The 15,752-nt window shown below is 32.2% G+C and overlaps 1 protein-coding gene across 2 annotated transcripts in view; it reads left to right on the top strand.

The window, feature by feature from the left end:
- The first annotated feature begins 3,897 nt into the window (after positions 1 to 3,897).
- Positions 3,898 to 15,752, top strand: part of LOC118190570 (DNA-directed RNA polymerase I subunit RPA49-like) — a 52,322-nt gene continuing 40,467 nt past the window's right edge. Inside the window, exons 1-2 of one of the 2 annotated variants that reach the window (XM_035361310.2) lie at positions 3,898 to 4,080; positions 5,110 to 5,210. In XM_035361310.2, the coding sequence (XP_035217201.1) occupies positions 4,041 to 4,080; positions 5,110 to 5,210 (141 nt within the window). In that variant the 5' untranslated portion in view covers positions 3,898 to 4,040. The remainder of the gene's footprint in view (positions 4,081 to 5,109; positions 5,211 to 15,752) is intronic. The other variant, XM_035361309.2, reaches the window with a different exon arrangement.

Here is a 15,752-nt window from a genome sequence, read left to right as displayed (position 1 = left end):
GAATTTAGTTGGAATGTTACATAACTTACTTTTTACTCTACTTCTACTAAATCGGAGATACTCAGAACTTTCTCTTCTAATGTGTAATACAGGTTCTAAATAACATTTTGAACCACTTCGAAATTACTGGTGAGACTGGATGAATTTATCTGCTCCACTCTGCAACATATACGCTCTACTTTTCTGTTATGTAAGAAGTGGCGAAAGCTTTTGACCCCATATGGCATAAGGGACTAATCTAGAAATTCATCAACGAAGATTTTTCATACAAAATTTATTCTACTGCTAGACTCCTACGTTATTAAACATCTTATAAGATTTATCTCTTTTTTTCCACATACACTAATCTAGAGCTTACAAATGAACCTGGCGAATTCTCGCACAGGCGTGAAAGCACGAGCACAGAAGAAGGGTGAAAATAATCCCTTATTTATTGCCAACTAATAACAGAAAGGCACGTACTTCGTGCTTTACAATAGAAAGGCACGTACATCGTGCTTTACAATAACAAAGACAAACATTATATCATAAATCAATTCAAGTCTAAATAGAATATTGTTGAATTAGCACGTTAAGCTACGGCTAACTTAAGTTGACTCAATAAACCTAACAGGCGTGACAATTATTCGAAATGGCCAAGGGGCGTAATAGTGTGACAGCAAGATCAGCAACGAAACGTGCGCTGGCTAACAGAAACGCGCTCTGAATAAACTCCAAGATTCATCCGTTTTAATACTCACTTCACTTAACTCTAAATTTACATCCTGGTAAGGAAATGCGAGGGGAAGTTTAGGAGTTTAGGAAAGATAACAAAAATTTGAAAAGATTAGTAGCTAAAGGAAACCCTACAATCTTATAGGCAAATTGTTGCAGGGGGGCAAGGCTCGTGCCTTAGCTCAGCACTTTATTTTTTCTTCTTTACTGATTCCTTGCATGGAAAATTTGACTAGAGCATAATGCTTGCTTACTATACTGATAATACAACAGCAGTAACAGTAAGATCAATTCAACGAAATAATGCCATCAATGTTTTTCAAGACAGTGTTTTGGATATTGAAGAATAGGGTTGCAAATGAAAATCTCCATTAATACTTTCAAATCTAAACTGCTCAGGATTAGACTCCCAGTATTACCATGCGGTCCATTTATCGCTTTAGTGAACAAGTGTCAAGAATGGCTAAAATAAGTTATCTTAGGGATTGGATTACTTGAATCAACATCTTACCTGGAGCATTCATGTAAATTTTACAGCAGGTAAAGTCTAGCCACCTTCAAGTTTTACTGGGCTATTTCCAGCCACCTTCAAGTTTTACTGGGCTATTTCCAGCCACCTTCAAGTCTTACTGAGGAGGAATCATGGGCTTAGCCTCAATATGAAATAGCAGTTTTACCTTATAGTTATAATTTCGATTACATGATATTTATCGCCTTCTTGGGTTACATCATCTTGACCTGATGTTCCCCACTGTACGAAAAATAGTCTACGAATTATTACTTGTGCTTTTATTTTCTATATAACTACCCCAAAATGAAATTTATTGCAGAATATCTGCAAAAGGTATAAAGCCAAGTTTTTCACCAAAGGGCTCGATTGTCACAAGGAGAACGTATCTTTAACGATATGAATGTACCACAATATTCTACAATTAGGCCTTTTGCAGCACATAGATTGAGAGATCATAATTTCGAAACCTATTTACTGATTGATCTTTCTCTTCATATTCTGTGTAACGTTTTTCCTTTGTACGTAATTTTTCGCTTGCATTTGTCAAATTTATTTTTGTAGTTAATCTCTTACTTTTTCACCTCTCTTTATTAGGTATTTGTAGCCATTTAATTGCATAGATAACGCATCGATTATACGCGATTGCATCTGTTTAGAATTACTACCCCTTTTTTCCACCAGACAGTATGCTGTCTGAGTTTTTCCTTCTATGTTTCACTATTTTGAAGATATTTATTCTTGATACTTTGATCTTCCTTCCCATTTTTTCTGACTGCCTTGTGTTCCTTCCTTAGTTTTCTCTGACCGGATTTTACGTGATGTGTCATGCTGCATTACTATCAAAACTTACAGTGGCCGAAACTCTCTTCCCTTAAATATAAGCATTTGTATTCGTATTCTTCCGTGATTTCATTCTAGAAAATGATATTCACATCCGTATGGTTACTGTAATGCATTGCCACGCCTAGTGATGAAATGAAATTAATGTACTGCCTTTCCGAGCCTTGTGACAAGCTTCGACACAGAGCTTTTGATCTAAGTAAACCATAAATTTTCCTCTTGTTTAATCTCTCAGGACAACAGCAAAGTTTACGAGATTGTAATTATCTCAGTCTCTCTTCCAAGCTATGGAGACGTTTTCTTCCCTGCAGAGTACAACCCTCCAGATAACAGACATGCTGGAATTGTCCTCTCCTACATAATGCCTGAAAGCATGCCTAGCATTTTTGGTAAATCCAAAGCACACTGATTGGATTTGTAGAAATAGTAATTTAAACTGCAGGCCTTACCAGAGTTCATCCTCAATTATCCCATCTTAATCTATGGGCCTGAGGAAACTATACGCAGACAATTTCACCCAGGAAGACAACCTGGCATTCTCGACTTAATACTTACTAACTCTGGCTAAGGCCCGACTTAGCCTAATTGGTGCCCGGGGCAAAGACTTCTTTGGTTGTCTCCTCTGCTTCACTACTTCAGTAATGAAGACCCGAATTTTATGGAGGCATTTAAATTTTTATAATAATAAACTTTCTATTCAATTTGGGCCTCCCTCTGATGTGGGGGCCTGGGGCAACTGTCCCGTATGCCCCTGCCTTAGTCAGGCTCTGGCACCTCTATGACAATAAGTACTATGCATGTGATTACTTCGGACCACATCCCAATGACAGCTGCACTGCGTATCTTAAAAATCAAATCGCCTAAAGTCTCATTCCATGCACATTCGCTGTATCCTCAGGAAAAACCCTCCTAAAAGCAAAGGTCTCAAATCACTTTGATATTGACATAATAATTGATGGATTTACCATGCGCTTAAACGACGCTTATTAAGAAGCCACCAACAATGTTACTGTAAAACATTCTGTAGGAAAACTCTCCAAAAACATAAGGCAACTAATTACACTAAGGAACCGGCTACGTAGCACATGGCAACCGGCAATTAAAACAGAATCAAATCGCGTTAGAGAGAAGATTAAAAAGAAACTAAGACATTCCGTACTGAAAAATAGGGAAAAAAATTTATAGAGCTAAACGTTGGATCCATCTGGAAATTTCTAAGCTCTCTTAAAAACAAACGCAAGTGTAATCAGTCTAGCTTCCTAACTTGATTTTAAACTGTTGCTAAACTAGGAAACCGTTCTCCTTCCTCTTTGGCTGTGCCGCATATTTAAAGGATCTTCAAAGCGCTACACTCCTGATCAGAAGGGTCTTTTTTTTTTTTTTTTTTTTTTTTTTTTTTTTTAACTCTGCTTTTCCCTTTGATGAGAAAAAAATGTTGAGGAATGCTCAGTTACTGGAACGAAGCATCCCGTTTCTTTTTTAATCATTCACGTTAGGTAAGTATTTCTAACAGAATATCAGGGGCGTATTAATAGGTAATAGGTCACACGGACTTCTTCATTATTTTCCCCATTGTTTATTGCATGGTAGAATGCATTCATGATTAGTTTCTTTGCGCTTTTCTTTCATCTTCGCTATCTCACTCAGCCCCACGACTATTTTTTTAAATATTTTCTGAACCTGCTTCTTTTACTTACTTTCTTTTTTTATTTTTTATTTTTTTAAATTTTTTTAATATTATTATTATTATTAACTCCTTTTCCTTATGACTTCTGACATCACCGGAAATTCTGCTCTACATCAGTTCAAAATATCTGGCAACAATTTAATGGAAAAAAGGAAGTTGTTTTGAAATTGAACCGCGTGCGTCTGTGAACATAGCATAGGTGGAATGATAGAACTCTGCGTAATATACTGAAACAAGGAGAGATTTACTATTTCAGCTTTGTATAATTTGCATTAAAAGACTGTGGATATGATAACAGTAGGAAGTACGGAAAGGCCATTATGCCTAGGTATGTTTAATTCTGCTGTGAAAGTGTGGCATTTATTTCTCTTGTGCATACCTTTATGTTTAGTTTGTTTATATTACTTTTTTTTTAAGTGCTGAACTTCTTACGTACTGTCGCTCGATATGAAATGCATTCTGTTGATGATTTAAGTTTAAAAACATACTTATGCTTAATTGAAATACAATATAATAAAGTAAAAAAAGGTGAAATTTAATATTTATAATCTTATGCATGAGCTAGTGTTGAGTCATTGGTTCATAGTTTTTAATATTCGTACGCAATAAAGTAGCCTAAGGTCTGTATCCGAACCCCAAAAAAGTTAAGTATGCAATATTTTTATAATTGGTTATGTTTTTAAATTGAAATATTTTATTTTACGTTGCACTTACAGTTAGAATAAACTTTGTAATAAAATATTACACAAATGCATTCAGTTACACGAATGAATTGCACTGGATACTAAACATGAAGTGTATGGAAGAGAGACATACCAAATGTAAAACTGGGAAAGCATCTAACTTTAAGGTTTCGTAGGAAATCGCTTCCAATCCAAGTTTGAATTTTTGTTTGTTTCTATATTAAACATGCAAGTTATTTCTCCTATAAACTGCAATCATGTAAAGTTAAGAAACATGGCAAGTTTTGGATTATGTCTCTAATACTTACATATACCCATTATAATTTAATAATCACCTGTGAAGTACTTTTAAGAAAGGTGATGGAATTAATTAGATAAATTAATAAAGATTAAGTATTGAATTCTTTCAGTATGAATTTTATGTATTAACTGTGCATACTTATGTATTATTGCAACTACCATAGTAGAAGTGGCCAGATTTTCAGAATGTGCCAAACTTGAGCAATCATCTGCATAACCATTTTTTAGGCATCCATGCTCGTAACAATCCTTTAATCAATCAACATTGCCTTTTTCATATGTATTTCTTTTTTTTTTTTTTTTTTTTTTTTTTGGTGTGTGTGTGTGTGTGTAATCATGTTAAACTAATTTTATTTTAAATAAATTTCTTCCAGTGGGCTTTCCTTTCACTAATTTGGAAAACATTAATGGTATGAAGTTTAAACTTCATAAAGATTCTAAAAGCTCCACAGTTAAAAAGCCAGAAAGGATATTGGCAAGTAATTTTTTTCTAATATAAATTTTGATAAAATAAGATGATTTACTGGTATTCCATATATTTAAGAATGTTGACTTCTTGAAGAAATTTTTTACTTCTGAGGTGTGTCAATACAGTAAAATTAAGAGTACTACTAGTACTAAAATTTTTATTTTTATGGATAAAATCTTAGTCTGAAGTCTTATTCAAAAGCTGGTTAATGTCATTATATATGATATATTATATATATATTTGATAAATGTACTTTAAAAATATTATGAAGCTATACAACAACAAAACAAAAAAAAAGTTTTGAAAGTAAATTTCATATTTTTTAGTATTCATTTGTTGGTCTAATATTTTAATAAAATAATTCAGTTTCAATATCTAAATTCATATTTAACCAACCCAGTCAAGACTTAAATCAGTTTTTAACCTTGCATTACCATCAAATTTGCTTGACATCTGGAATGTGAGAAATTTCATTTTCACCATTTATCCCCATAACTGCCTATGAATTTTGCCTTTTTTCTGTGATAAAATTTCTATATAAGATATAGTGCGTTTAAGTTTTAGTATGTTTTAAATCATTAATGAAGTTTTTGTTCAATAAAATAATGTAAACATTGGCAAAATTCTTATTTTATTTTGAAGTCAAACATGTGACTTTTGGTTAACGTGATAATTTCTGCATTCAAGGTTTGTGTTTATTACTGTATATTAATTTATTCAAAAACAAGATTATTATTTTTTGCCTCAAAATAGATTACTAAAATACTAACAAATGTATGTATCAACTGGAGTTCCTCCCCCCCCCCCCCCCGTCTTTATATATTGTATCTGACATAGCATTCTCATTATATTTATCTGAAACTAGAATTTTTCTAAAGGTTTACTTGGAATATTTTATAGAAAAAATATATTAAAAATTAAGGAAACTGAAAATTCTCTAATGTCGCACTTAAATAAGGTAATATTTATAAAACAGTATGTTAATTAAAGTGTTGGTGTAAAACTACATATTATATTTTATATTACTGTTAAATTACATGCATTAACTACTTAATGTTACCGTAAAAAGATTTTTACATCACAGTCACACTAAATAAGAGTAAAATTGCGTGTTTAACCCTCTAAAGGCCCGTCCACACGAGTACGCTCGAAACGTAGTTGACAAACGCGCTTTTACGTTACCAGCGTAAAAGCGTCCAAACGAGTACGCTTGCGAAGAGTGCGTTTAACCAATAGAATTATTTTGCGCAAAAATCACGTGACGCTGTAATATAGCGTCAACAGAGCTGTATCTTATTACTTCGCTGTTCTTCTGTATGTTTGCGGCAAGTTGTCCGAATCAGATCATTTTTTTTATAGCTGAAACTTTACTATTAAGTGCAATTGTTAAGCAGAGGCAAAACCGCAAAAAATGGCAAGAATGGGTCCGAAAGATTTATTTAGAGCGACCTGTTCAAAGAGTTTTTTTTTTTACTGCCTTGTTTGCAAAAGGAATATCCCGAATTATTAAATTCCTACTATTAGCTCACACTCTCCCTATCTTGTTCAAATTTTCAGTACATAAAATGCTTTTTATTTATCCACTCAAGTTCAAATACAATTTTTTAAACTTGTAGTGAATGACACTTGATGTTAATACAGCTTTTTTACATATTAAAACTTTTAATTTTAAAAAATTCTGTTTGTATTTTTATTTATTTATTTATTTATTTATTTTTGTATTTTTAAATTTTTTCTTTGTGGACCTAAGTAGGAATTGACTTAATTTTTTTGGGGGGGTATATTACTTGTTTTTTAATTCCTTCAGGATGAGTAATTGACCAGTTTGACAGACTTACAGATTCCATATCGTATGAAAATTAGGATTTATAAAATTGGTTTGGAATACAGTATATAAAAAGAATTAAATTACTTAATTCTTTTTATATACACCATCCACCATATAATACGCGAACGGGCTGGCTGCATGGGCGTTTTCGTGGTTTTCCCCATGTGTAACGTGTATACGAGCCAGTTTCCCTTAGAAAGTCCTCCACGAAAGGCATCCCTCCCCTTAGGCAGATAGCCCTAGTGTGCTTTGCCATAATTAAATACACCACCACCACCATATAATAAAACCAACTTCATATTTTTTTAACTCCTTCTTCCTTAGTCTTTTGTTTTTCTTTTTATTTATTTTTGAATTTAGAATTTTAGGTTCAAACTTTGGACAGTTTATGAGAAATTGTGTGCATGATAAAATATGCAATAAAGTAAAAATAAAGAGAGAATTTATAGATGATGTATGATAAAGAGATGCAGATATATTATTACATAAGGATTTCTATTTGCACTGCACATTTTTAAACTAAATTAAAAACAATAATAATAATGAATAAAATAAGAAATGAAAACAATAATAATAGGTAAAATAAGAATACAATGATTCATGATTAAATATAAGAAACACGTTTCAAAATAAGAAAAGCTAACTGAATTATATACTGTCTACGGGTGAGGTTCAAACTCGCCACCAAAGCAGCGCGCTGACCACTCAGCTATCTGTGATAGCAGTGTTTGTGAAAAATAATGTAACAAGTAGAAGTCACTGCAAAGGTAATTTAATTAAACTTCAATAAATGATTGCTGTATGACACAAGTTGTAACTTTACTCCAAAATTTCGTAATTGTATTTTAGTGAATACTCTTTCACAGTCAACTGCTTTATTTTAGAAGTTGTTATATTGCTGAAGTTAGTTTTTGGTGTATTTAATATTGGGATATTTATAGAGCTTTTTATTGCACATGATGTAGCCAATATTTATAATAATTAAGGAGAATTTTGTAAGGCAGAAACTTTGATTTCGTAGAAACTGTAATTTATTTACGTTCCTATTACTTACGGTGTTAAAAATAGGTGAAGCATATGGATAATATACTGGTCGGATCATTGCTTTATAAATATACAGTTTTCCCCTTTAATGAGAATTTTAAATGTATACCAATATGTACGGTTTGAGAAATCTGAAGATGGCGTGAACAATGCTGATTATTTTATTGCTGTATACAGTTATATTTCTAAGCAAAAACTCATCTCTGTGTGGTTCTGACGTCGTATTGAAACGGGTAAGCAAGGAGGTTTTTTGATTATGACACGTGATAAGAACTTGGTCGGCTATTGGCTATACGCACGCGTGGCGGGGGGAAAAGCTGAACAGGGGCGTACTCAGTTTTACGTCTTCTGCGTCACGTGAATTTACGCCGGCGTCAAAAAAGTTATGTCTACTACGCCGGAAGCGTCCTTGTGTGGAAGGGCTTTAAGCCAACGTTCGTATGGTCCTTAAAAGTCCTTAATTTTTTCAAAAATGATTTTTGGTCCTTAAAAGTCCTTAATTTTGTTCAAAATGAATAAACGGTCCTTAATTTTGCTCATTTGACATTTCTTATCATTTCTAATGATTGCCGTTCTAAGTGTGAGTTGCGATTTATCATGAATATGGAATTAAAATTACACAGCTCTTAACCAATCTGTTGGCGGATTTGTGTTGCAAACGATAAAAAACAGTTAGCTACCCTAGGATGAAAGTATTGGGTGTCTGATTGGTTATTTACCCAGTCTTTCGAAACAAGTGTTATCCATAAATTTAGGCAGATTGTGATGAAAGCGTGAAGCCGGAAGTTCTTTAAGAGGCGAAAGTGATGATGAAGGTGCTCGAGGAAAAAAAAAAGGCGGGATTCTGAAAATATTTGCCAAAATTAGAACAATTCCGACCTGAAAGGCCACAACCCCTCCGACGCCAATAGGAATGAGATGCCTGGAAAGTGCATTTTCAATAAACTGTGGCTTCATCAAGCTGACTGGATATTGATGGATGACAATCCTTATAAAGCTAAATGTGGTCTTCGTCTGAAACAAATTAAAATTTCTAGAATGGGAGAGTCAGCGCTGAAAATTCACATGTATTTTCAGCGCTAGCTAAGTTTCACACAAGCTAAGTTTCGTTTTGTCATTTCAATTTGTTTTTACACGGTTTTGCTTACCTTAATTTCTGTGTTTGTTTGAATTAAGCCATAAATTAATTTTTTATCACTTTCTACGGAGTTTATTTATTTATTTTTATTTTATTTATTTATTTATTTTTTATTTATTTATTTTTTTTGCACATATATGTATGGGATATTGGAATTATGAGTTTATTTCTGCAGAGGGTCTGTTATCGATTTCGCGGGAAATCTGTTGGCTCCATTTCGATTTTAGGTTGCCAAGGGCAAATTTGGTAATGCTAGCCAAAAAAAAGGGAAGTTCGGAAATACGTTTTGAAGCTTCAATAGACAATTAAGTATTTGGTTTAATTCTATGCGCAAGGTATCCGTTACATAAGGGATTTAGCTACTTTTGGCGACTTTATCATGAGCATTAAATGGGACATATACGATGGGTAGTTAAATGGGTCATTTTGGTGTTGGCGATAATTTTCAAAATTGCGTCAAGGCTGCACCATACTAGAATTTTACCAAGTATTTTTACAAAAGGAATACTGCTTTCAGAAGAATGTTATTGAATTTTAATATCACATCAGTTATCCAAATAGTTGGTCGATATAAAATTTCATTGTGATAATGATTGAAATTATCTTTTGTTATTAAGCTAATTTCACATATTTATAACTAGAAATTAAAATAAAAGCTAAATCCTGAATAAAAAGTCAGTGTTGAAATGATAAAGAAAAAAATAAAAGAAACGGAAGATTAATAAATTAAAAGAAAATGACCGATAAGCGGAATGGTTGCTACATGGAGAAAACGTGTTCATGGTATTGCCAATATCGCATTCTTATGGCAATTTTAGCGATGTAATGGAATCTCTGCAGGAATGCTTGCCTAGAATATTTCGCGATGTCGCAATTTTTTATCAATATAGTACATTTTTTAAGTGTTAAAATATAATGTGTAAGAAAAAGTCATACATTTTTGTTTAACAATAAAACCAATTATTGCATAATTTTTATCTTTGCTCCATCATCTGATAGATAAAGAAATAATGTTTTAATTAAAATTTTCTGCTGTGAAGTTCTGCTTTTACCAATGGTTGCAAAATGTCCCAGTAGTTGAAAGAACCATTGAAATATGGGATGACTTGCTACTATACATTATAAAAGTTGAAATGGGGCAGTTTAAAAAAAATTCATTGAAATCCATCTCAAATATTTTGGAGGCAACTAAAAATAAAACATTTCTTATAAAATTAAATTATTTTTCTCTCTCTGTCAAAAATATTATTGCCTTTCCTTGAATATTATAATAGCTTGAATATTTCCTTAAATATTATAATTTAAGCGATAAACCACTTATTCCCTTTTTTTGCTGAAGATATCTTAAAACTTGTAAATGACTGCTTTTAGCACTTTAAAATTTTGAAACTAGAATATTCAAAAATAACTAAAGCAGAAAATCTTTATAAATTTAATTTAATGATCCAAATTGTTATAATGATAAAAGTAAAGTTTATTTGAGCAGTTAATGAATGAAAAATGCCGCAAGAAGGACATTTCACAAGCTGTAAGTTTTGCATTGAAACAAGGTCAACAATGTGTCTTAACAATGGTACAACACTTAATGGCTAAATGTCCAATAAATTATTCTCTTATTCGAAATGTATCTTGTATAGACCCACAGTTGATGGCTAAAAGTCCAGAAAAAGCCCAGAACAAAATGAAAATAGTTCTAACGGTATTAACGCGGAATAAACGTGTTTTACAAGATAATTGTGATGAAATTCTGCTGCAGTTTGGAAAGATTCTAGACAAAGTAGTTAAGACAAATTTACATGAATTTTCTACTTTTGATCCTCAAAATCTATCTCGTGACACATTTCTCACTTCTTATTTTCATGATTTTCACTATTCTAAAGTATGGAAAATAGTGAAAATGATTCTTATCTTGTCACATGGACAGGCCTCTGTGGAAAGGGGCTTCTCTGTAAATAAAGCAATTGAAATTGAAAATTTAAGTGACTCATCATACATTTCTCAATGCACAGTATTTGATTACATAAAATTTTCTGGAAGTATTCTTAATATCGAAATTAATAAAGAAATGAGATCAGCAGCAGCTTCGATAGATGCTTTTAGCAGATGAAGCCGAGACCAGCAGGAACATTGATTTGTTTATCAAAGCAAATGAACTTAGAAGAATAGTTAAAGAAAAGGAAATAGACATAAATAAATTAGATGTTAAAATATCTGAAAAAATTTCAGATTTTAAAAAAGTATAAATGTTTTGTATCTTTTATTGTATAGTTTATTATTCTAGTATCTTTCAAAAAACTAAAGAAATAAATTGTATGTTTACAAATCTGTTATTTTAATCTGCAAAATATTCTTACATTGCAATTGTAATAGTAGTTGACTGTGTTTAAATAAATATCAGATAAGTTAAATAATAATCATGTAAATCTCTAAAATATCTGTGGCTGTTATTAGTGTAAAATACACTGATACATGTTTTTTAAGAAATTATGTTCTTAATTTAATGTTATCTACTTCATAACTTGTAGGGAGTTAGTTTAATTTTTTAAATTGTTTTATGTTAAGTATTAAATTGAATTTAATAATAGTGCATAATACACACTTCTGTTAGTTTCATAAATGGATAATTGCGTTATTCTATTCGTTTTTTTTTTTTTTTTTTTTTTTCGTGTGTGTGTGTGTGTGTGTGTTTGTTTGTTTGCTGGATAGGTCCTTAATTTTTTCTTTGATGGTCCTTAAAAGTCCTTAATTTTCATGTAAGGAAATGTGTACGAACCCTGTAAGAGTTATGGAAGTGGAGAAAGATGGTTTTCCAGTTCATTACCCATGAAAATTTCTGCCAGCTCCTAATGTTGGGTTGGACATATACTGGAAGGAAAGGAATCAAGGTACAAAATTAGAGGTTCATTTTGGAATTGTGATCAAGAAAATACTATTTATTCATGACATTTTGGGAACTCTGAAATTTTATGGAAAAACATGTAATGGAGGGTTAAAAAATTTGCACTAATTAAGTTTATACTTGAGATTTATTAAAACAGTTATCAAATTTATGAATCTATTCAAGGAATATTTTTCCTGAACTCAGCTCAATAGAAAACCTCAAAATGGGTCTTTGCAATAGATAAAGCCTTCATTATTTCAAATTAACTTTTAACTGCCTACAGCATATTTATATTTTAAAAAAATCAAGATGTATTTTTAAATTATCATGTTAATATCAGCATTCTAAGCGTAAACAGAAGCTAAACTTAATTGGTTTTAATTTCAAATGAAAAGCTTCAGTATATTTCAAGACTGAATTTGGTCAGGAGAAACTTAATCAAGAGAAATAAGTTCAGTTGTATTTTTTTCGGGGGTGGGGGGGGCGGCATTTATCTGTGGTATAGTTGCTTGTGTAAGCCATAATTTAATGTTGTGTGTTTTCCAAAATTATCAGTTTACATGACCTCTATCATCTAGGTTAAATTAACTAGTTAAGGCAAAGTAACAGAGGGGGTGTCGGTCTATGGGGATGAATACCTTCGTGGAGAGCATTTAAAGGGAAATCTTCTTGTATCCACATAGCACAATGGAAAATGACTAAAACTCCATAGCAGCTAGTGTGTCTGCCAATACATGAACACTGAATGAGTTACCAGTATTATTTACCACTACCAGTTTTCAATACAGCTCAGCTATTGGAGGATGCTCTACCATCTAGACTTTTGTTTTGCATTTATTATGGTAACTGGAATATTTTAAGATAGTTTTGGCGTATAATTATTTCTGCATATTTATTTTTAAAGTGAACCATATCATTTTAATTAAATTAATAATTATATAAATTTATTTTGTCAGACTGAATATTTTACATTTTCCTCCTCATTTCATGCACAAAAAATTTCTTTTATTTTCACATTTAGAACTATAAAAATTTGCTTTTAACATAAGTATAATTTTTGAAGTACAATCAAAAGTCGTTAATTCGGACACCCATAACTCGGAATGATCTATATTCCGGACCTCAAAGCTACAAACTTTCTGCGCATGTGTCGCGTTGACGCATGCGTGTACGACCTTCATGGCTGCGAATGTGCATGTGCGCCTGCTCAAAATACGTTTACGCATGCGTGTTTAATGTATAACGGATGGTATAAGCTAAGCTAAAATTGTCTAATTCAGTTAATGTTGCAGAGTGCGTTGTTCCTTAATCTTCGAATTGGATCCGGCTTATTATTTTTTGCAGACTGTTAGACCAATTTTATAAAAGTAAGCTTGAACTTTCGATTATGTCAAATAGAATTTCCAATATATATTTACTAATATGTAAAGGATCTACAAAGCAAAAGTACGTTTCGAAGTCCATTAAACAAAAAGTGGAATTGCTGCAAAAAATGGATAAAGGCATATCCTTTGTTTATCTAACAATTCCGAAATCTGTTTATCAATTTCACGCTGCTCTGCGGCGGGTGAACGGTGCGGCGGGCAATGAATTGGAAGTTGATCTGTCAGCACTATCCTTATCTTCAGGGCAGATGTTTTTATTTTATTTGGCTTATAATTCCTTACTAAACGTAGTATTTCATCTCGATGTACTCCTTCTTTGATATGATTTAAATCAAATTCCTCGTCATTATAATTCGCTTCCGATAGCGAAGAAAGTAAAGTAAACAAATAAATATTAAGTTTTTTTTTTTTTTGTAAATTTTGATAACCTTTAGATCATAATTGTTCTTTATTTCATAAATTACGGTTTCATATTTTTAATTTTATAATTTCTGCATGCCATCTTGCCAGATTTAAACTGATGATCTATAATCCGGAATCGCCGAAGTCCCGACGAGTCCGGATTGACGGCTTTTGATTGTAATTGAATGATTTTTAGGCTGATATTAGTATGAAATAGCTTGGAGCATCAGATTTTTTTTTAATGTTGCTGGTCATGAAAACTATTGAAGGGCTTGATTTTGATGCAATTACTTGTAATGAAACAAAGGTTTTTAAATTGCTTTGAATGCTTTACTTTGGATTCTTTTATGAAAATGCTTTAGTATTCATGAGAGCGGACTAAAGAATATGGACGTATGCAGGCATGGTGCGAGGAAGCTCCTCTGATAACAATATCAAATCCCAGTAAAAATCAATGCACCATCCTGTACGTGGGATCATGGGATCATCTGAATGATCATAAAAAGAGCTTCATGTAGACACTAAATATAAGTATATAGTGGCACCTAATTAAGAATTATCATCTTTTAAAGTATATTTTCATTTTGGTTACTCTGAGGCAATGCTAAGAAGGAATGCGAAAGGCAGTGCCATGCAAGAACCATACTTCTTAAAGTATTTCACGACATTTAAGAGCCATCCAATGTCAGTCTTTACACCACCCATTAGCTGGAGCTCTTCAGATTATTTCAAGACGAGATTTGTATTTGTGCAGTGATTGTGCACGTTTTTATAGTGGCATAATGAAGTGTCACTTTTAGACCATTTTTGATTAGTTTGTTTATATCTTCAAGCCTATGATCCATATCAGCAAGACTTTTATAGCCAAGGTAGGCCTTTCAATTACCTTCTTTTTCTTTCTAATTTTTTTTATAATAGCCCAGTTAGATTTCAAGTAATGTAACTTTTAATTGCAGAAACTTTGCTTTTTACCCCCATAGGGCTAAGTAGCGGCTCAGGGCCCATCATTTTGACCCAACTTTTCCCTGTCTGTCATGTCCTTACAATAACAACCTAACCTTACAGAAGGTCAAGGTTGCAATATTCATGCGCTAACATAATACAGTGCCTCTTCTGCACTTTGGCCAAAACTTATCCATGTGGTTTTATTTACATCTTTTTTTTGTACTTGAAATTTGTACTGATAGCTATAACAGCACAGTGTTGTGTTTTGAATTCATTGTTCTTAAATTGATCTCCTTACTTTATACAGTGTATTAATGATACAATGTATTAATCTTATATTTAATTCCTTAATTTCATTGCCTAATTACAACCTATCATACTATTTTGCCAATTTGTTTGATATAATAACTATTATATGTTCGATTTAGCATTAGCATTACCTCGCCTATATAGTATGTTTTTCAGTGTCTAATAATATAAGAATATTATAATTCCCATCAGCTGTCGTAAAGGACTCTTGCCCAAGTCAATTAAATTAACTTTGTTTATATAATGAACAGAATCAATTAGCGCTACATTTATGCCGATATTTAACTATCATTATGTGTAAATGTGCCTCGTTTAAAATATGTGTTTGGAATATTCTAATTGTATTTTTTATTTATTTATCTATTTATTTGATTTATTCTTTGAACTATTCTGCTTTTATATATATGTAACCTCCACCTGTTCAGCCATCATTCTGCTTCCACATCCACACCCAATAACTCAGATTGCAGTGTTAACTCATTACAGCACTCACTGCTTTGTACGCTGCACAAAAAAAGGGGGGAGGAACAGTTCTATATCTCCCATTCAACTGGGCTGATTGATGAAATTCAAATTGTGTTTTTCATGTCTCGAAAGCACGACTTAGGATATATAT

Source organism: Stegodyphus dumicola, chromosome X1 (assembly GCF_044657685.1).
Source record: "Stegodyphus dumicola isolate Sdum_Otavi_A_Nest chromosome X1, ASM4465768v1".
Lineage (NCBI taxonomy): Eukaryota > Metazoa > Arthropoda > Arachnida > Araneae > Eresidae > Stegodyphus > Stegodyphus dumicola.
Note: the sequence above shows the minus strand (reverse complement) of the source record. Positions and strands in the feature narration are given on the sequence as shown.